The sequence below is a fragment of the Camelus ferus genome, chromosome 6 (assembly GCF_009834535.1).
Source record: "Camelus ferus isolate YT-003-E chromosome 6, BCGSAC_Cfer_1.0, whole genome shotgun sequence".
Taxonomy (NCBI): Eukaryota; Metazoa; Chordata; class Mammalia; order Artiodactyla; family Camelidae; genus Camelus; species Camelus ferus.
The window spans coordinates 12968574-12991068 of record NC_045701.1 but is presented as its reverse complement, the minus strand read 5'-3'; the positions used below and the strand labels follow the sequence as shown (position 1 = coordinate 12991068).

At 35.8% G+C, this 22495-nt stretch overlaps 1 protein-coding gene across 1 annotated transcript in view; it reads right to left on the bottom strand.

Annotated features, from left to right (window-relative positions):
- The window catches only part of WDR72 (WD repeat domain 72), a 190930-nt gene that overhangs the window by 54931 nt on the left and 113504 nt on the right, over nt 1-22495 (bottom strand). Inside the window, 1 exon segment of the mRNA XM_032481155.1 lies at nt 17668-17863. Within this exon segment, the coding sequence (XP_032337046.1) occupies nt 17668-17863 (196 nt within the window).

Sequence of the window (22495 nt, the reverse complement as noted above, 5' to 3'; positions counted from 1 at the left end):
CCTCTACCTTCAGGTCAGCATGAAAGGTTGACTGCTCAGCTTCCTCAGCCCCTACCCAGTAACCCCACTGTGATCTTGTCCTTGTCCTCTCAAGTCCCTGGACTCTATAGGAGCTGCACAGAAAGAGGAAGCTGAGGGGACACGCCAGTCTCCCTTGAGCCCACAGAGCTGGCCTCAGCTACCCACTCAGTCCTGTCTGTGTGCTGGTCCCTCTCACAACCTGGCGTGGATTTTAGGTGCAGGGACCCTCCTCACTGGGAGGTAGCCCCAGGCATCACCAAAGACCAGGGAAGATAAAAGATGGACCAGAGAATCACCCAAAGGAGCAGGATCACACCCATGGGGACTTTTTATGGTTCAGTCTGCTTGGTAGAAAAGGATCAGTGATATTTCTTGCCTTGATTTTCATCAAAACTTCTCTTCCCTGGTTGTTGGTAGAGCAGGGAGCACTTCTAACTTTCCTTGTGGTTAGACTGTACCTCTGAGGTTTGCCTACTTTGAAGAAGTCTATGGAAAACAAATATATTTACATATATGTATGACTAAAACCTTATGCTATATACCAGAAACTGACACATTGTAACTGACTATACTTCAATTAAAAAGAAAACAAACAAACAAACAAACAAAAAACTTTTTTGCTTTTCTCCATAAGAACTTGATCTTTAGCTATCTCTAGTTGGATTCTTTTGGTAACCTGATAAGGTAAGAATGTCAAGGACATCTCAAGGTGACATTACTGATAGTAAAAATGGCCTCTTAATGGTAAACTGTATCTGGACTAGGGGGAACTATAAACGAACCATAAAAACCCATTATCATAGCTTTGGGTATCCTTGAGAGTGGACCTGGAAGCCAATGCCTATGGAATTGTTGCAAGAGATATAAGGCTGTTAAGCAGGATGACTTCCAGAGCTGAGCTGCAAGGACTTCCAGAGCTGAGCTGTAATGAGGAAGGCCTGCTGCCATCCAATAGGCAAGCTGAGGTTCCTGATCTCTGTCTTTCTGAGAATACAGGTTTTCAGGGGTGGTGCATGGTCATCTTGTGGGTCTAAATGTTTAGTTAATCCTAAAGAAAAAATGCTGGAGAGCACTGTATCACTGAAGGGTTTTAAATAGGAGAGTTGATTTGAACAAATTTGTTCTTATAGGTCACTTTAGCTATTGAAGGCAATTGCCTCTAGGACAGGTTACTCTAATACTATATTGACCTGAGTTAGTTAACTGTCTTGCTAGAATAAGATGAAGTCTACAAGGGAGAAGAGGGAGGAAAGCACCCTCCTTTTAAGTTTCATCTGGATCTAATGGCTCTAAGCCCAGCAAGCAGGACTGAGAGGTATGCAAACTTATTTCCATATCCTTTTGTGTATGGTTCATCTGCCACTTACTGGAGAAAACATTAAGCTTGACGAGAAGATAAGAAAGAAAAAAAAAACAGTGAAAAAAGGAGAAATAATAAATTGGGACACGAGGCAATTTTTAAAAAATGGTCAGCAAATACTAAAAAGGGTTAGGTGTGAATACTCTCTCCTTAACTCGCTGTATCTGGGCCTCTCTGAGCTTCAGGTTCTTAGGCAGAATACAAAGGGCTTAGACTCAATGACCTCCAAATGATCTTGACTCAGAGTCCTACTATCCTAGTACCACTACATAGGCCAAGTACTATACTAATCTCTAACAACCCTCTCTCTACTCCCCCCCTCCCAAAGACATTCCAAATCAAGTAAACACCAAATGCCTGTAACAGAAAGATCAAGGAATGGGAACCAATGGGAGTCAGTCCTTAGTCCAGGGTGGAACTGAGTACTCTGTTATTTCTCTTCATCTAAATTTCAGTCTGTGAACATGGTGATCACATCTATCACTGAAGAACTTCTCTATCTGCTTTAGATTCTTCAAGTAGTGGGTGCTATGGTAGGCTTTCATTGGTCAGTCTAATCCGAGATCACTCAAGATAGCTGCCCGTGTGTCGAGAGTTCTTACTGAAACATTTGCTCACCATAAACTCTCAGTGATTGCTGATGATTGACAGAGTTTAGAGATCATTAATAATTTAGTACTCCTGTGCTCTTCAATGATCTTGAAGAAAGTTATTTTTAAAAAAAAAAGTATAATGTAAGCCAAATATCTAAAACAAAATGATGTAAAATGAAAATAATAATTTAATTTTAAAAAGCATGTCTTCAAGAGATCTAAGCACTTTCATATCTTAAAGGGACATGCACATATACTGACAGATGGTTGTGTGACATTAAGAATTCAGGAGAAAACCTCCATTTTTACAAAATTTTTTGAATTAGGAAATTTCAGTGAAAAGCATTGCATGTACTTCTAGGAAATCTCATCATGATCTCACTCTAATAGCCATTTATAAAAGAGCCCTAAACTGAGTCCATGCCAGGGAGCATTATTGGAAAATGGTCCACTCCAGTGACTTCCTGGAATTCCTCTCTGTGCAAGCCAGCAGCTTGCTTGGCACCAGCTGGCACTAAAGTGAGGCACTGGGAAATCTAAGTTGCATTCCGAAGTGGCATGGTTTGTGATTTATAACTTGAGTCTTAAAACAAGGCAGCCAGACAACAGCTCACATTATTCAAATCATGAGATCAGCCTTCTTTTTAAAAAGAAAGCATACAACTAAAAGTAGTCATTGAAAAAAGTGAAACTGGGATAATTAGGCAAGTATTTGTTGCACTGCTACAGTTTTGTAGTAGATACAGGACTGAACAGAAGAAATGATACATCCTCTCTCCTTATGACCTCGTCCAGTGATTTCTAACCTGCATTCCATGAAACTTCAGCATTTCTCAAGAGGGGATTATGTAACTGTCTGATTCAAATTTAAAAATATATATATATACCATAGCTATCGCTAAAGAACTATGATTTTTAAAAGGCAAATTTTTGTACTAATTTTTAATAAACTTGGAAATGATAAACACATAGATATATGCTGCCAAATAACTTCCTGTGCAGATCTAAGATTAATATCTGGTTTATATTTACATTTATAAATATATCACTGATTAAAAAGGTTGCAAGTGCGTGTTTTACAGTTAGTTGTAGGCAGTTTCACTCATGTAAAATTGTACAAACAAGTGCTACTGAAGTGCCATTACGCTTACTAGGATAAAATATAATTTTTTCACTACAGTATATCCAAAGCAATATACTAAAGTGAATTGGATCTTGAGGCCAAAAGTTTATGTGACCATCATCATCATCACCCATCTGTCTTAATTTCATATCTCATAATTCATAGAAATATTCTTGATCTCAGTGTTTAACTTTGTAATATGTAAATTATTATAAATTACACTAATAAGATATAGTTTATCTATTTGATGGATTCAGTTTTACAAAAGATTCAGAAACTTATGAATGTTTTAAAACACCAATTTAGATCATCTCCTAAATAACAAAAGGAAACTAGTTGATGGTAAAAATACTTAGAAGTGTATATGTTTTACATATAAGATGGAAGTTATCGGTGAAGGTTGGCTTCATTTTTCTAATATTTTGCAAATTCTCAATTATGGCTGTGTAGATCTCATTTGAAGGTGAAGACAACCTAGCTAACTTCATAGTGTAGAAGTTATTTTGTAGCAGTTTTCTGATATTTAAGCAACTGTATGTGGGGATAGCACACAGCTCCTTCCTCTAGGAATCAGAAACAGAAAATTTTAGAGCTTGTATTCTAAAAAAGCCTATGAAGGTTTACTTGACTTCTGCTATTTCTGATTTGATAGAAGGAATTAATAATTTTGGATTACATCTACACATTAAAAGACTAGATTAAAATATTAAAATTTATAATTATGGCTTGTGAATTTGGGAAATTGAGGATTGGGCAAAGAAAAGATAGGGAAAGTAAGACTATATTCAATACAATGAGGAAGGGAAACCTGCCAATTGTAATAAATAAAATGACTTATGATGCCTTCATTCTCTTCATGTAGTTGTTATAACTGGAGCATCTAAGTGCTTTATACCATTAGTCACTACTATATTTCAGTTTCATTCTTACATTTTTCAGTACCTTTTATACTTATGATTTATGCCTGCAGAATAACTAGAAACAGCATATATGCCTTACATACAGATTCCTGAAGGAGACAGAACTCAGCCAAGTAAACTTATATTTTAAATCCAGTGCTGTAATGGTGTTTGTTATAAGACACGTGGTTTTCCGGTAAAACATACTCTCCTGTAGCTTCACTTTCCACGTATGGACTTCTTCCAGGGCTGTACTGGTTTCTTAAGCTATATCATGGTGGAATCTTATCCTTTATAATGTTTTGGAGAAAGCTGAGGGTGGCGCCTGCACAATTTGATTTGGTGTAAAAATACACACCAAATCTGATTTCTGTTACATTAAGGCGTTCTCTGACAAAATATACAGAACAAGAAATGAAGTGAATTGTGCTTTAGAAATATCTTGCAAGCTTGTTTCCCCGAATACCTGACCACTAATTTTTAAAAATGGATCAAAACCCATTTTAATTGAATATTTAATAGATGATTTAATGTTCAAGTTAAGATACATTTTAAACGCTAAATATAAAAATGATTTCTGCTTGCTTACTGGAAATATTTGTAATACAAGTGAATATATATAATAAACCAATATTTAAAGCAGATTTACTATGGAAGAAATGAAATGACTGTCCTCGATTTGTAAACATAATACATTCATCAAACTATATTTTTGACTAACAGTTGGCTTTTATAATATGAATATCATAAAAGTGGATTGCCATTAACAGTAGAAAGTCTAACTCATTTTTTAAATGTGTAATATATTTTCCATTAGAAACATAAAAGTGGCAATATCCTCCTAGGGATTTAGCTAGAGGGAAACACATCAGTTTGCATAAATAAATGAGCTTATTCTTTTGTAGATTCTATCCTGTACATGATGCCCCATGAGTGTGATTTACAGAAAAGAATCTGAGATTAGCAAACTAGGAGCATGCAATTTAGTCTAAGACCATTTTCCAACAAGTCATATCAACACAGCAAAGGTACCTATGTCTATTGTGCCCTAGTTTTACTTTCATTGAAATGGGCAAAGGCTCACTTCATTTGATATCTGTAAAGAGAAAAAGACATGCCAAAGCCTTTTGAAAAAGTAAAGTCTTACGTAAGTTCTAGAAAAGGCATGCTAGTCATTTGAAAAGAATACACTTTAGTTTCTGAAAACAATATTCAAACAGATAATTTGGTGGTCCTGAAATGAACATTTCCTCACAGTACATTGTGAAAAGACTTTAGCTAATTATAGAGTTTGAAATAGGAGATCCCTAAGAAAATTTTAAAAACTCCTTTGCATCCTCAACATTTAATATAGACACATTATGATATCTGAGTACTACTGTTACCTAGAAATCCCCCCAACATTATTGCTACGAAAAAAAAAAAAAATAAAGACTGATTAAAGCCTTTCATTCTCTTTCAGTATTGTGAGAACCTCAGACAAATGTTAATGGATACACTACTGATTTACACTGGTGAGTAGGCAATTTTACACTGTGTTACAGGTATTTTGCCATTACCTTCTGAAACTCTGTTTCATAGTGCAGAGTATGTCATATAAAAAATAAATGATACTGCCCAATCTCAGCAGTCTGAAAGAAACATAAATCAATGGCATAAGGGAAGCAGGTGATGTAATGACTCCAGACTTAAGTAGATGGCTTGAAGAGATGGATCATGAAGTTTAACCTTTGAAATTATTCATTGGATATTAATATAAACACATGGAAAAGCACATTTCAAAGTTACCTTGCTTTGCTAAAATTCTATTCATTAAATCAAAAATTTTTTTAAGTGGTAAAGAGAAATAATATATCCTATTCCTGGAAAATGTCTAATAGCAAACACTTAATAAGCCTGGTCTTACTTAATGTTTCAGTTAAGGATGTTGGTAGAAAAGGAGGTCAATAATATCTACATAAATCCATACACAGAAAAAAAAAATGAATGGTGAAGCCCAAAATTGTCAATATATGGTAAATGATACAAAGGCACCCAAAAGAGATGAGAAATTAGACCAAGTATTGTACAAATACAAGTTGGGAAAAATTTAAGATCTGACTCCAAAAGGGTGGGAGATTGAGATAATGGCCAAATATAAAGGAGGAAAAATAACTTTAAGTCAGCACCAAGAACCACAGCAACTCAGAAGGTGTTACTAACATGACCTGGACTCTGATGATCCTGCAGGACATTCAGTGTTGTCTGGTCTAAAAGCAAGGAGGCAGAATTTCTCTCCTCTATGTGATATGAACATACTTCCGTTCCCTATGTGGGACATAAAGCTCTAATGCTCTGTCTAATAATCTAATTTCATGATAAGGTGATTTAAAAATTAAGAAAAAGAAATACTGCTTTACAAATAAATACTAAACAGAGAGATACTCTGACAACATTTGGACATAAGAGTTTCTTTGCAACTCTTGCTTTATTCACTCTCTACTTTGCACTGGGAATGCCTCATTTCTCCTCTTAAAATAGCTTTTAATAGCTCCCTTTGTCTTTCAAGAAAAAGCCCCACCTCAGAACCTTTATTCCAGGTGTCTTACCTTCTAGATCCAATCTGGAGCATCCTCATTTCCTATACCCTGCCCACACCAAATTTATCCCTATTTCCTGGCCAGGCCACACTGCATACCTCTGTGTCTGTCCTCACGTTATTCCTTTTGCCTGAAATACCCTTCCTGCCACAAGCTCTTTCCCAGTGGTGTCAGTTGGGTCCTCCCAGAAGCAGATGTTAAGATGGAGCTAGAAATGCAAAAAGTTTTCTGGGGAGTAACACCATGAAAGAAAAAGGGCAAAAACGGAATTGGGTAATGAGCTCTCTATTCACTAGGCAGATCTGACAGTCTCTGTCGGTCCATTGGAAACTCCAGGACAGAATCAACCATTTAGAATATGAAAATGAATACATCTATGTTCACGTACCACTGAAGCATTATGCTGAACACCAGAAACAGACACAATGTTGTAAACGGACTCTACTTCAGTAAATACACACACACAAAATCAGCCGTTAGAGGAGGTCTGTATGAACGAGAAATAGCTAGGCTTTTGTACCACTGCCTTGCTCAGTCATTGAACCAAGAAGAGTATGACCTTTGCTCCAATTCAGGGATGAATCCTGGAGGTACCTAGAGCTGTCAGCTGGCCATATTCCTCACATCTGGGCAAGTCGTCCTCTCTTGTAGAGCAATCTAAGCAGTGCATCTCTCCGTGTCTACCACACCATTATTCTCCAAAGCACACATGAATATTTACCCCTGTGTGAAGCCTCTAAAAATCATCCCTAGGCAACTGATGGCTCTCCATGCTTCCACAGCAATGTGAACTTTAGCGTCTCATACTACATTGTAGCCTCATTATGTTTACAGGACTCTACCTTTCAGAAAGTAGAAACCACATAATACTCTTCTCAGATCCCTGGTAGATAACTTGGGAAACAGAGCACCTAACACATAACATATTAAAAAAAAAAAAAAAGTAGGGTGAATAGATGGGTGGATGAATGGACCTATCAGCTGGATGATCGATCAGACTGGTTATTCCCTATTTTGGTAGAGATGCCAAGGAGCATATTTTGTATATGTCAAGGGGGGGTTATAAACTTCTCAAAAGATAATTTTAATATACTTTAAGTACTAATGGGCTATTGGACTTTGAAGATAAGATGTATCAAAAATTAGTATGTTCTAAGTCAAAGTTTTAGAATTATATTCCTAATCACTTAAATGAACCTATCTGTGTATTGCTTTCCATCCATTATTCTCATTTCCAGTTTTGCTCAATGGACATATTGGGAAATAGGTCACCTAATTTTTAAATTCTAAGATGTGCTGTGTTTATTCTGTATTGTAAAATAATAATTTAATTTCAGTTATACACTTTGGACTTTTTTTTAATGACTTTCTTGGAGAATGCTCGGTAGTCAGTAACATGCCCTCTCCATTTAATCAGCCAACAACATTGACTCTATGCCAGGCCTAGAGCTAGGCTTCCAGGACATAGAGAAGAAAGTGAAAAGATAGGACAAGAAGTTCTTTCTCTAATGGAGGAGATAGAATTGCAATCAGATGATTTAACACATCCTGGGAAGTACCACAACCAATGTAGAAACAACATGGACAGAGCACAAAGGAGCAAACGCGGGGGAGCTGAGGAAGGAACTTCTTGAGTTAGCTGGGGGTGGCTAATTCCCTTTCACCTCCCTATGCACTTTCAAAAGGGGAGAGGGACAGAAACAAAGGCCTCAGAATGTACAGAATCCCATTCCTGAGCGCTTTGGTTGTCAGCAGGGTTGGTACTGCCCCCTAGAGGAATGCTTTGGTGACTACTGAGGCAAGGGATGTTTGGTTCCCCGAGTGATTGTAGACAAACTTACTGGCACTTAGTGGGCAGGGACCAGAAATGCCGGATGTCCTGTAGTGCTCAAGACAGTCTTTCACAATGAAATTGTCATGATATTTCACTTGGTTTCCAAATACTCCACTGGAAATTCATGGAAGGGAAAGCCCTGCTTATAATTTCCTGAGCCCAGAACCTAACTTTATTTTACACACAGGGAATCATTTAAGGTTTCTAATATATCCTGAATTTTCTAGGACGGTCACTAACCCTATATGTCAAAGAATGGTCATGTTTCACTGTTGTTGTTGTTGTCCGGAACTTTACCAAGAAAAACCCATCTAGACACTCGTGTCACTGACAGTAACTTAGCAGCTGTCATCTCAGCAGTGGGATGCTCCCCGGTCAGCATTTTATTAAATTCATTTAGCATAGGCATGCCCAAGCTTTTACCTACTGAGACATAGATTATTTTATTGTACGTTTCTTACTCTTTGTTTTTTTCCTTTAAATTGTATATAAATTATTTGTGTAGATAGGTTATATTACTTATAAACTTCATTTTAGGATTAGAAAGGGAACATTACAAAATGTTAGTTATAAAGTCCATTCTAGGACTGCAAAGAGTTGAGAACCACCACACTTAAATTTTCTAAAATTTCAAGACTAACCTCACTCTGATGAGAAGGAACCTAACAGGCTGGAAGATTGCCCACAATTTCCATGCTCTTACATATATTCAGCTACAGGGAGCACTTTTACATTGCCCCAGACTAGCAGGGCTGCTGGGCTGCAGGAAAGGCGTTCCAGCATAGATATGAGTAACGGGCCCATGTTTATCTGCAGCAGGAAAAGAAAAAAAAGGAATAGCTCTTCTTTAAACTAACTGTCATCATGTCTTGTTGCTTATTCTCAGGAGTTGCCTTGGTTTTTTTAGCCTTCAAACATCTGTCGACATTAATTTTCCATGGTAGCTCTCTAGACAGATAAATTGCCCCTGAACTAAACAAATAAACTTGAAGGCGTGCCTCTGGATTAACATTTTAGGAGAAAACCATCATCCCTATAATGATCTTTTCCATTCTCTTCCTACCTACAGACAATTAACGTATTATTTAGCATTCCTTAATTCTACCTTAGACCAGAACTCTTTGGTATATGTCTGTCACAGTCATTTACCATTCATCCACTCACTCAGGCAACAAACATTTAATGAGCACCCATCATGAGTCATGTGGTGCATCAGCTACTACAAGCGCAAGACTAACAAGTTCCAGCTTTCACCCTCAAGGAGTTCAGAGAGGTGAGAAGAGGCAAATAAACAAACAACCAGAATGCCAGATAATTCAGACTAAACAGAAAGACATACAAGAAATGTATAAAGTAATAAAGAATTTCAGTACCTTACACTGAACCTTAGACATAGCAAGTGCTTAGTGAGAGATGTTTTGAAGTTATTCAAATTGTTCTAAGGGTGAAAATTGGGCAGACATATCCACAAGTTAAAATGGAAAAATAAGGGTCCTGCCAGCAAGGTGAATGATATTCTGATGGAATCGGATATTCCAATGACATGAGAACATATGGATAATTTTTTCTTCAGCCACCATTTCTCTAGCAATTGCCTTGCCATGTACCAGACTCTGTACTGTCTGCTGAGAATACAAAGCTGACTAAATCCCTGCTTTTTCTTTCAAGGAATTTAGTTGTATCAAAATTATTTCCAGAACTAGGAATGCATATCCATATTGGCTAATGGGATTGCATTTAATGGAGGAACTAATATCACACAAAGGGCCAGGCATAGAAGTAGGGAAGGAGTCAGCAGGGAGGAGGCTGACCTAGGTGAGCTAGGTTATAAGGAGGACTGCAGGTCAGCAGTGTTAAGGGCTGCTGGCTACAAGAGATCGGGAATGAGCCAGAAGTCCACAGAAAGGCAGATGAGTCACAATCCAGGATGCAGATCCAAATACTGAGGAAATAGAGTTTGACACAGAGTTCTCCTTAAATACTTCCACGGAGAAGCTGTAGTTGAATGAAGAATAAGAAGACGAGTTTCAGGGAAGTCTGGGCTCTTTAACATCAGATTGAAATTTGATCATTAAAAAATGAGTAGTGAAGAGTCAAATATCAACCAGCAGGAAAGAGAAGCTTTCTTGGTGGTTACAGACTAGATTCATTCCTGTGTCTGTTTTTAATTTTTTGTGAGCCTGCTGTGTGCACACACATGATCCTGGGATGATGATGCTTAGAAAACACAATTTGTGTGTGTGTGTGTAAGACTATATCTGGCTGCTAAAGAAAAGCAATCAGCTGATTTTCCTTGTCTTCTTTTTCTTTACTAATTAGGAGTTTGATGAATCTTTAGTACAAGCTACCCTGTGGTCCATCCATTCATCCATCCACTCAATAATCACTTATTACCAGTTACTAGGTGAAGGACCATCCCAGGTGATGGGAGGGAAAAAGATAAATAGATCAGACCCCTGTCCTTGAAAGGTCAGTGTTCGGAGGCCTGTCTCAGCTTGGAGAACAATAGCGTGAAACACATTGATTTCAGCGACAGGATCTAGATCACTTTTTCTTTGTCAATAAATTTAAATGGGCATGCAGACAATAATCGATAAAGGGGTGCCTGCACAACTGTTACCAAGGAAATATTTAACTCAATTCCTTGATGTTACCATCTCTGCGCAGCCAGGCCAGGTTGGCATTCTGATTGCTCATGAGGAAAAAAGACAATGAAAAACTCTAGTTCTTCATATGCCAAGATGAAAATCATCAATCTCAATCTCTGTGAAAGATGAAACTACCTTTGTAGAAAGAGCAGTGAACTCCATCAGTCTTTCTAAGGCAATGCAGTCCTTAAGACGATACAGAGAGGGCAGAGGCAGTGCAGAAGTTTAGAAGAATTTATATGGGGAAAAAGGGAAATGATAAAATTTCTCCATCAATTTTGCGAGAAGCAAAAATAAGACAGAACATACATTAAACCCAAATAGCAGCAGTGTGTTTTTGAAAGGTATGTAATGTACTCTAGATGCTAAATTATTTGCTTATCATACGTGAATTTATCTTCATCTAATATGAATATCTTGATATTTAGGTAAGATTAAGCCTATTACATAATTCAGATTAATATATAACAATGAAATTTTAAATGTCCTCATCCTCCCATACTGCCAACACTTACCCATTTTGACTAATACGTATATACCAAATCTTTTTCATTTCTAGCATCTACCAGTTGGCATTTCCAGTTCCCAGGTGTAACACCTTCTAATTTTTAACCACTAAAATTTATATTTCTATAAATTTATATTCTAAACAAAATTCTTTAGTATTAAGTACATCTTTAGTGAAATAGCTTATACTGTCCCATCCAAAGGTTGACAGAAATTAGGTATTTGATATTTGTTGATTAATTGATTAGAGAGAATCTTTCCTTTGTTGTTATGCCAAATTTCCAGGTTTTTGCTGCCTTGGGATTCCCAACCTGTGTAATACCTATCTCTGTAACTGTCAGGTATTTACCAAATGCTAAATATTGGCTGAATTAAGAAATAGTGAAGGAGAACTGTGGGTAATTGGAAGGCAATGCCAGATAGTAATGAAGAACCCAGATTTTGATGTCAGACTGCCTGTGTTCGACTCCTGGTTTTCTTGTTTGTTGGTAATAAGACCTTGGGAAAGTTACTTAACTTCTTTATTTCTATTTTGTCATCAATAAAATGGGTATGACAGTACTATGTATCCCCACAGAACTGTTGCCTGGATCAAATGATTTAAGTTATGTGAGGCACTTAGAGCATACTAAGCCATATCCGTGTTAGCTGTTACCATCATCACTATCACTGTCATTGCTATTCTGGAAGGCTGAGGATAAGCAGGGGAAGGAGTTGGCACAAAGAGATTCAGAGAGAACACAGCTATTCTCCAGAGAAGAAATTAAAGACACATGGGTTTCTCTCTAATGTTCAGGTCCTCATTTATGCATGTATGTATGGATCAGATTATTCTTGAGAGTAAGAAATGGGCTTTAGTGGTCTTAGCAAACAGCTGCTTTTTACTCTAAGTTTTTTTGCTTGGCTAAATCACATTCATCTTTCAGCTCTTAGATTAGGCATCTGTTCTTCTAAGAAGCCTCTTAATCCCAAAGATTGGATTAGGTGCACTCTGATGTGCTCCCATAGACTCTTCTGTGGGATCTGACAAACTTTTATTGTTACCTTGATGTTACCAGTTTGTTTTCTTCAACTGGAAATTTCCAATTTGTTCTCTGTGGTATCACCAACTCTTGGATCAGTGCACAGAGGTATAAAGGAATGATAAAAGGAGTGATGCATAAAAATGTACCCAAAGTTTTAGAAATAGCACAGTGTGCAATAAAGAATACCAAGTTACCAACCCTGCATAACTAAAAGCTGATCGTATCTGCCTCCTTAATCCACACAAAGGCTGTTTGGTTGGGATACTTTCTTGCAGAAAATAACGAGGAAGAACTCTGATGCATGCCTCACCAATATATGTATGTTTGTTTATAAGCAGTATATGTGCTATTAGTATATCAACATTGTCCATTATAAAATGTAACAAAAATAAAAATTTCAAAAGGAGGACATTGACACACACAGACACATATATCTGATGTAGCTTTAGATAAGTTTGCCAATGCCATTTACATCTTACTTGCTTAAGCTTGCATTATTAGTATAATCTTCAACCCATTAATTTCTTAGCAGGAAATGCTTGCTCATTTTCTAGGGTTAGTTTAGTTAATATTAGAAAATAAAACCTGTAGGTCATCTAAGCAGGGATGCATGAAACTGAACATAGCAGAGGCAGCCTTCCGTGAAGTGAGTCTTCCACTCCCCTTCCCCATACCTGGAATGCCATACGCAACACTGCACTACCTGACACAGGAATCAGGTCAGAAAACCAAGGTCACTCCATGTATCAAGTATTTTTTGTTTGAAAAAAAAAATGTAACTTTGGATTTTCATTATCTCACTCCTCCATACCCAATGCATCAGCAAATTCTGTCAGCTATACCTTCAAATACATTCAGAATCTGATCAGTTCTCACCTTCCCCATCCAGGCCACTATATTTGTTGCAAGTTGCCATTATTTGGGTTAGCACAACAGCCTTCCAACTGGTCTCCCTGCTTCTGTCTTTGGCCCTGAACTTCAGGCAATGAAATTCAGGCAGGAAACACTTTGAGCAGACAAAGGCACATATCTCACTCGGAGAGAAAGACTAAGACCTCACCCTGCTACCCAAGGCATTCTATGATGTGTCTCCCACTACTTCTCTGCTTCTTGCTCACTCACCTCACACAGATCCTTCCTAAACGATTTCTGTGGCTATAAAGAAGAATACCCTGGCCTTCTCACTTAGCCTGGAGACCTCAAAGGGTTAGAAGTTGCATTTACTATAAATAAAGATGATCAGGAATGAGTTTCCCTGTGAGATATTCAGACACTACATTTCAAAGCCTTTCTACAACTAAACAGATTTCCTTCTAAGAAATTGAGCAGTCAGAGGAAGATGGTCCCAAACCAATCCTGCTGATAGCCACCGGGACCACAAATTTTTCTGTTGGATGTATATTTTTCGATTTATTATGAAATCATGGTTTTACTTAAAGAGCACATTTTCATTATTTAGTTTTGCAGACAAGACTATGAAAATGATGCACATAATAAAGATTACTTCTAATACCCGTATTTGAGGCATCATCTACACAACCACCCAGTTTAACTCGAATTTAAATTCAGCTAATAATTCTAAGGTGACAGTTTTATCTACAAAGCCTCCATTTCTATTTCAACCAATTTATTTAATGGAACAATTTAGAGTACTTATTTAAACTGATCTAAATAACATTTTTTTAAAGTAAAGGGAAATAACTTTCAAATGCATGTTAATAGTAGAAACCACTGCTGTTTTTAAAGCAATGAATCAGCTTCAAATGTGAGTGTTAATTGTACAATTTCTTATTAAATATACTCAAGGAAGATAGCAATGTAATCATAATAAAAATGTAAAGTTAGATAAAATCCACCACTCTCCCATAAAACGCTGATACAAATATTAATACCTCAAATAAAATATATGCTATAAAATTTAACATGTGAAAACACTGAAAAATAAGTAAGATACAAAATTACAAAGTTCAAACACATTTTGCTTCAATTCTCACTTTACTTGATTTCCACTGCTTTCTAGATGCATCTCATGTACAAACAGTTCAGAAATCTGATGATTTTCTTTATTATAAGGGCTGAGATGGCAATGATTGAACACTCTGCATTTTCTTTGTTAATAGAAAGTATGATTTATGAGAGAGGAATAAAAATCCAAGAAAACCCACTCAATAAATTATTCAATTCTCAGATCAAGCTGATTTAGAGCAAATTTCCTTCATGAGGCCAATACTGAAAATGCAGCTTATTGGATAAGAATACAGTGTCTAAGAGCATATCTGGGCTCCTTTCCTTGTTTTTAGTATTTTTGTGACTGTAGACAAGGCAAAAGCCTCCTTTAAATCCAATTTATTCATTTAAAAAATGGAATAATAATAGGAAGCATGTCTCAAAGTGCAAGATGTACACAATCAGAGGCATTCAATATAGCTAGTATGTGATGAAATTTTTTTTCAGATACTGTTTATTTTAATGTGACATAATTAATGAATGTGTCAGTCCTAAAACTTTACAGAGGTTTCTCTCAGGAAAAGCCTAGGTAGCACTACAGGAATTTCTCTTTCTCAGTTTTTTGCAGCTGTACTTTAAAACTTCATTCCCATGAACATGGACATTTAAAAATCTGTAAAATTCTTTACACAAATGACTCAGATATTGGAAACAGAGTCTTAGGGTTTATATGGATTATGTGACAATCAAAGGAAACAGTGAGGTAACATTCCTAAAGTACTTAGCATAGTGTCAGAGTATATTATGAATGCAATAACTGTTGCTGTTAATATTATTTTTCCTTATGACCTATTATTGTCATACTACCATAATGCTAATAGATCAGACATACTATGCTCTGGGATAAAAAACATTAATGAGTATCTGTGCAAAAAAAAAATCATCATCTATTATTTTCCAAATGATTTACAAATAAAATGCATCAAGAAATCAAGAAACTAGAAAGAATAAAAGAAATTAGGGGGATAAAAAAGGTAGGGGGAATGGGGAGCTTACACAGGAAAAAACGAGCAAGGACCTGATAAAATTAAACAACATAAACCATTTATCATAAGAATATTTGATAAAATGATGTATGTTGCAGTGATGCTGGGGCTAAGTAAATCTGCCTGTAAAACTTGAGTAATAATCATACCAGATGAAAACTATCTACAGTATCTTCTTAACCTTTGAATCAGGACATTTGAAATAAACAATATAGCCTTTTACTTACTTATTTTTAAAAATTCCATCAACTAAAGCAGTATATACCACTGTAATAGCAATGTTAACATCCGATATAATATTGCTTGGAAATTTTCCTCTTCAGTGCTTCTTATCTGCTTCCTATTTAATTGCAGTTAATATTTTCCTGCAGAGAATATTTCCCAGGAAAATATATGCTCATCACTTTGTGACTATGTTGTATTTGTTTTAAATAAAATATTCTAGGTTCCATCCACCAACATACAAGTACCTTTAATATTTTTGTGTTCAAATTCTTATTACAAACTAACCCTAAATTTTCTTTTAACACTGGCAAAGGATCACTCAATGATGATCAAAAGGTAGATAATATCTATTAAGATTCAGATATCTTTAGTCATAGTAAGACTCAGTTCCATAGTATTAATAATTCTTATACCCAAGAATTAACTGAGGACAGAACTAGTGAAATTTCAAATAATGGGGAAGCCAAGTGATAGCAAAACTCTTAAAAAGTTTCACCTTAATATCCTGCCATGAATTTCTCACCCAGAATTGAAGGCTACAGACCAATGGATAAATTAGACACTAAAGTTTAGGGAGAAGGCACAGAAATACCATCTAATGAGAGTTAACACATGATGAACAGCACTAGCTGTTTTTGGAGAGTTGGAAATAACTTATTAAATGACGCCATGGGTGCCTCTCCAAATGAATCAAGAACTTAAATGCAGTCATGGAAAATTAATTAATAAGAAATTCTTCTGCTTCTTGCTTGAAAGTTGTAGTACAACTACAATTATGTGATATGATCAAAAAGGAGCTCCTTCAAGAGAGTGAATTTACCAGATAATTAAAGCTAATTTCTGGACAAAAAACAAATAAGTGACTTGAAATCATCATCAAGCATTAACAAATTACTTACTGAATTGACCAGCCTCAGTGATTGTCTTGGTGTTAGGAAATACTCTCTCTATTTTGATCTTTGGCTTTCATTGAAAAAGCCTTTTCCTACTATGGATCATCTCTCACTACACAATGCTCTCAAACAGTGACTTTGTAAAAATAATAAGGAGAAATAAATATAATACATTTTTAGAATGACACCTGTTTTATGATTTAGCATTTTAAATATAGCAACATTTTTCTGAGTTACAAATCAAATCTTTTTCAAGAGCTAAAAGAAGTACCTAACTATTCTTAACAGCCTGAAATATGTAAATTTGTAACGTTTTCCTGGCAAATATATATTTAATCGTATATAAATATTTTTGTTCATTAAAACTTACTATAAAGTTGAGAATCAAATTTTTACTTAATTTTTTTACCTTTTTAAATTTTTAAGTCCCAGCTAATAGCAGAAATTTAGATTCACTTGCTAGTCATAAACCATAAACACTATGATTATAGTTACAATAATAAAATTTGTTATAGAAAGAATCAAGTGGTACGAGTATAAAACAGTTTAATTTTAGTTTTTACTACATTTCTTATTCCCAGAAAAGAAAAAAAAAAAAAACCTAGCACATGGCTATTATCATTGGTATCAAATGAAAACAAATTTTAGGACCATTATTATCAGGATATCCTTTTCGTGTATTTTCCATTAAGCTATTATTAATTCTGTTTTCCTTTTTACTGACTTAACTTAAAACATTTTTATAAATAATATACATTTTTATTCTGCAGAATTTTGTATTAACTATAACATAATTTAGATTTAGAAACTTGACAATTATGAGGAAATTGATAGCAGAATAGGTCAGAAACAGGGCACTTGGCTTGATTTCTGCAGAAATGATATATTGTGAACTCATATTCTCAACACGTTCCAAGCAGTAGAAAAAGTTCTGATGAAAGAGCATATCAATAAATTTTGCACTTACTTTTCAGAGGCAAAGTGTCTGTAATACACTGTAACTCTGGCTCCTTGGCCCATTCCATCCTTGGCAGAATCTGCATCATCTCATAGTCACCATTCTCTGCCAGGGACACTGCTTCACTGTTGACTGGTGTCTTTCTTAAAGTCTTCATGTGCTGTTGAACTTCCGCCAAGAGAACAGCTTGTATTGCTTCAGTTACCTGTAAAGTTTTTTTTTTTAATGAATTATTTTTAGTATTATCATAAATGCTTGGGATCTTACACAAAACCCAAAGCCTGGAATTTTGATTTGAATAGATTTCACATAAATTGTAATGCTCCATTCTGTTAGAATTAGCATCTAAAACAATTGAAACACAGTTACTGTGAACTGGCACCCAAATCATCATATTTGTCTTTTAAAAACCTCAAGAGATTATAAAAGGAAAGTTGAAAGGAGTTCTCAATTCTTTCTCATAAAATATTTTCATTTCCACCAGAAGATAATTTGAATGTATCACATTGCTCTTGAAGACAAGATTAGCTCCCCAAACAATGTCTAGCTCTAAAGCACTATTTAGCTAAAAACACTTGATTTAAACTGGGTTTAATACAGAAAGTTAAAGACTTTAATAGTAAGTCTCACTAAATTGTGTGTATGTGTATATGGTTTGATGTGTCTTAAAATACTAACAGAGCCTGCCTTCAGATTAGTGTCCGTGCCCAGTCAAGGGCCTGTGGTTGGGGGGTGGGGTGGGGGGATGCTTACCACAGAACATCTAATACAGTATTTTCATTTTAAAAATGAAGAACCTGGGGTGTGGCATCCCAAGTTGCACACAGACATGGTGGACATTCTACATCTTTAGTAGTATATGTCCTCCAAAGGTTCTATACTCTTATACCTCAATAAAAAGCCAGTGACAGTACCTTAGCTTCTTCCTGGTAAGAAATGAGGAAAGGTCCAAGAGTTAGGCAGCGTTCAAGGAAAACCAAGACCTGAATTGGTGAGAGAAAATGAAGGGCACTGCTAATCTAGGTGAACTTGGGACACCTTTCCATTATCTGTCTCTGGATGACAGTTAAACATTTCATATAGCCATGTTCCAATGACTGCTCCTTTCCCTTCAAAAGCCTGTCCTCTGTCAAGATGACTCATGTTCCATAATTGCCCCGTCCCCTCTGCCTTATCCCCAGTCTATCCATAGGATGCCTAGAGCTAGAGCTTTGGGACAACACCAACTGAGACTGATGCCAGAAACAGAATAAGTATTCATCTAAATATTTTTTTGGTCTCTTTTTTATGTCATGGTAGCTTATGAAAGCTTTAGGCTCCAGGGACACTCAGAGAACTTATGCTGATGGCAGATGCTCGATGAACTACAGGGGCCGAAGGAACTGCACACCTGAGCTTTAAATATAGGGAGCTTCCTAGAAGGATCAGAGTAGCTTCCTGATCACTGATCATCCTCCTGCTCTTGTCCACTGAAATGTTTGGCTAGGTTGTGAAAAAAAAAAAGGCTAATGAATAATGTGATTTTACTATTGCATACCAAATCCAGTAATGCCTGTCACAATACAGGTACATAATGCTTACTCATGCATATTATGTGATGAGAGACTCAAAACTGTGATAGCTATTGCATACCATGAATATGTAATTACTATATACCATATGGTATTTGGAATAAATTGGAAGAAATACCATATAATTCTAGACATCATGATACTGATGAATCATGCTTATTAATATCTACCATATCCTGAGATTCAATTATGTTGAATGTTTCATTGAAATGTTTCTATTAACATTGCTAAAACTATATTTACTATTAGATATGATATCTACTAACATATACTCTTCTAGATCACCATGGTTCATAAGTGAACCATGCTTATCATGTAGATATTATGATGGGAAAAACTGTATTAGTTATTCATGGACAATTTCACATCACTCAGTTTATTTCATTTTAATTGTGTCACACATTTTATTTGATACCATAGCTTCCAAGATGTGGATAATGTTGTAGAAGGAGCTGTGAATCTGAAATGAGAAGGCCCAAATTTCTGATCCGATTATGACAGTTACTATAAATGCAACTTTTGACAGGTCACATACTACTCTGGGACTTCATATCCTGCCAGATAAAACAAAGTCTTTGATGCCAAGAGAGGCTAGAATGAAAGCTGTCAGTCACAGAACTTGCATGGAATTTGCTTCTGTCCATACCTATAAAAATCAGGAAGATATTGGAGGATATTCTCAGACTTGTAATATATCCAGACTATGGTATATCCTTCAGAATGGGCAGTTTGTCCTTATGTACCCACGGGATTATGGCTGCCCTCTCACCCTGGGATGATTATCATCTCTAAGGAGCTACCCACAACTGTGATTTAGAGTATCCCCTATCTACTAGACATATTCTATATACTGTATACAGAATATTCTATAACAACCTGGATCAACATTCTTTCTTAAAAATATACTGGGATTTATGCAACTTCAATTAACATGTCTAATTATTAGATTTATATATCATGACCATATTTTTTAACTTAAATTTTGGAATTTTTTTGACATATTTGTCACTATAAATGCATAATGCAAGAATAACTAATATGAGTATTATTAAAAATAAGACAAAGCAGAAATAGCAGGATAAAACATATTAACTATAGTGAGCAGGATACTCAGAGCCACAAAGCCAAAAATGAATACAGAATGGCACATACTCAATTGGAAACAAACTCAAAATATACACTTTATGCTCAGATGCGAAATCAATACTCAGCAAAATGATACAACTTATATAAACGTATAATAATGTTTTCATAGTATTGGCATACAGTAGGCACTAAAACTATGCTAATAGGATTGAAATAGATTCTATATATTTTAAAAATATACACTATGGGAAGTAAAATTTATGATAATTTCTGACTGTCAATACTTGAGTCTCTCTAGCACATAAATATAGTAGATAAATTTTGTAGATAGGTAGTAGGCATATAATTCTTCCCAATAAAATATAAAATCTGTAGGCACTATTTTATATAACTTCGTGGTTTTAATATTGAGCTAGAATTAAAAGCAGTGTAGCTATAAAGCTGTCTTCCAAATGCATGTATAGTTTTCCTGAAAAGACAGATATGCAAAGTATTACGCTCTTATGAAGGAATGTGCAGAGATTAAAATAAGGTTTAAAAATCCATTGGCTAGGAAAAGACAGTCACCTCTGGGCCATATACTTATTACTAGAAGTAGTACTGTGCCATAGCAAGGTAAAAAGTTTAATGCTTTTCTACCTACACCTTGAAACAGCAAAGTATTGTACAATAACACAGAGCATTATGGAGACTCATAAGAGCCCCCGTGGCCTGCTTGTGGTTTCAGTGTCCAGATTTTCTGGTATAAAAGCAATTTCGCAACACTTAGGCTCACACTAGCCTTTTGTGTCTTTGCATCATCTCCTAGAAAAGCAACACTTCTCCCCGGAGGCCTGGATGTCAAGATTTTTAACCACTGGTGTTAGATTATAAAAACCAATGACCTTCAGTGCTGCTTCAGAAACATTCAAATTAGCAACCCCAAAATTTGCTGTTGCTTTCCCAGCATTTCTTTCTTTTTTAAAAAATTATTTTATTACTTATTATTTTATTTTTGTGGGAGGAGGTAATTAACTTTATTTATTTTTGGAGGAGGTACTGGGGATTGAACCCAGGACCTTGTATATGCTAAGCATGTGCTCTACCACTTGAGCTATACCCTCCTCCCCTCCCAGCATTTATTTCTATGTTGGGTATATTTCATGTGTGAGAAGCAAAAGAGATAATCTCTAGACAAACTCATTCTTCTGCAAAATTAACTCATTCTTACCCTCATTTTTACATCCTTACAGTTACCCCCCCTTCAATATCTGAAATAGGATTTTGCTGTTTTACAAAATCATTCTATTACCATCTAGTGTTCCTAAAATACATTAAAAATGGATTCAAGTTAACATGATTCAACTAACTGCTTAAATGAACAGCTTTATAAGGACTGTGAGGATTGGTTAATGAAGAATTTCTACGGACACTTGCAAGAGCCACTGTTTTTCCTGAAGGCCCCAGGAATTCTCATCGCCATCTTACGCACGAGGGAAATAATCAACAAGTTAAACCTATCTTCCAGGATTATTGATCTCATCAAATGAGAAGAGAACTTTGAAGCTTAAACTTCATACAGAGCAAATAATAAACGTTTTGGTAATATCTGCTCTGCTGCTAGCATTTTACACAAGGTCATAGAATCATAGAACCTTAAAGGTCCATTAGTCCAAACATATCCAAACCACATTAAAATTTATTTGAAGGTCAAATGAGCAACTACAAAAGATCTTTAGTTAGAGCAATTCAGGATAAATGTTCTTTGAATTCTTTTCCTTCAGAATTTATTCTCCCATTGAGAAATTCTTTGGGTACTGGGGAAAAAAGTCCCACGTTTAATAGAGACTCTTCAGCGTGATTGCTAATCTGCTGAAAAAGTCAACATATACAAATATTTGATTATTGCAGAGGCATTTAGAATAGCTATTCAGTCATTTATTAAATATTTATTGACTGGCTTCTGTGCAAGGAATGAGTGAGACAAAGTCCCTGCTCTCAGCAAGCTTCTATAACAGTGAGAAGACAGAAGAGAAGCAAGCAAAAAAGCAAATGGTATAATTTCCATTAAAAGGAAACAGGACAAAGAAAATCAAATGGGTAATGTGATGGTGACTAGAGCACGGGGGAAGGGAAGGTGCAGTGTCCATGTTAGAAGGAGTGATCAGGGAAGACTTCTCTGAAGAGTTGGCTTTTGAGCA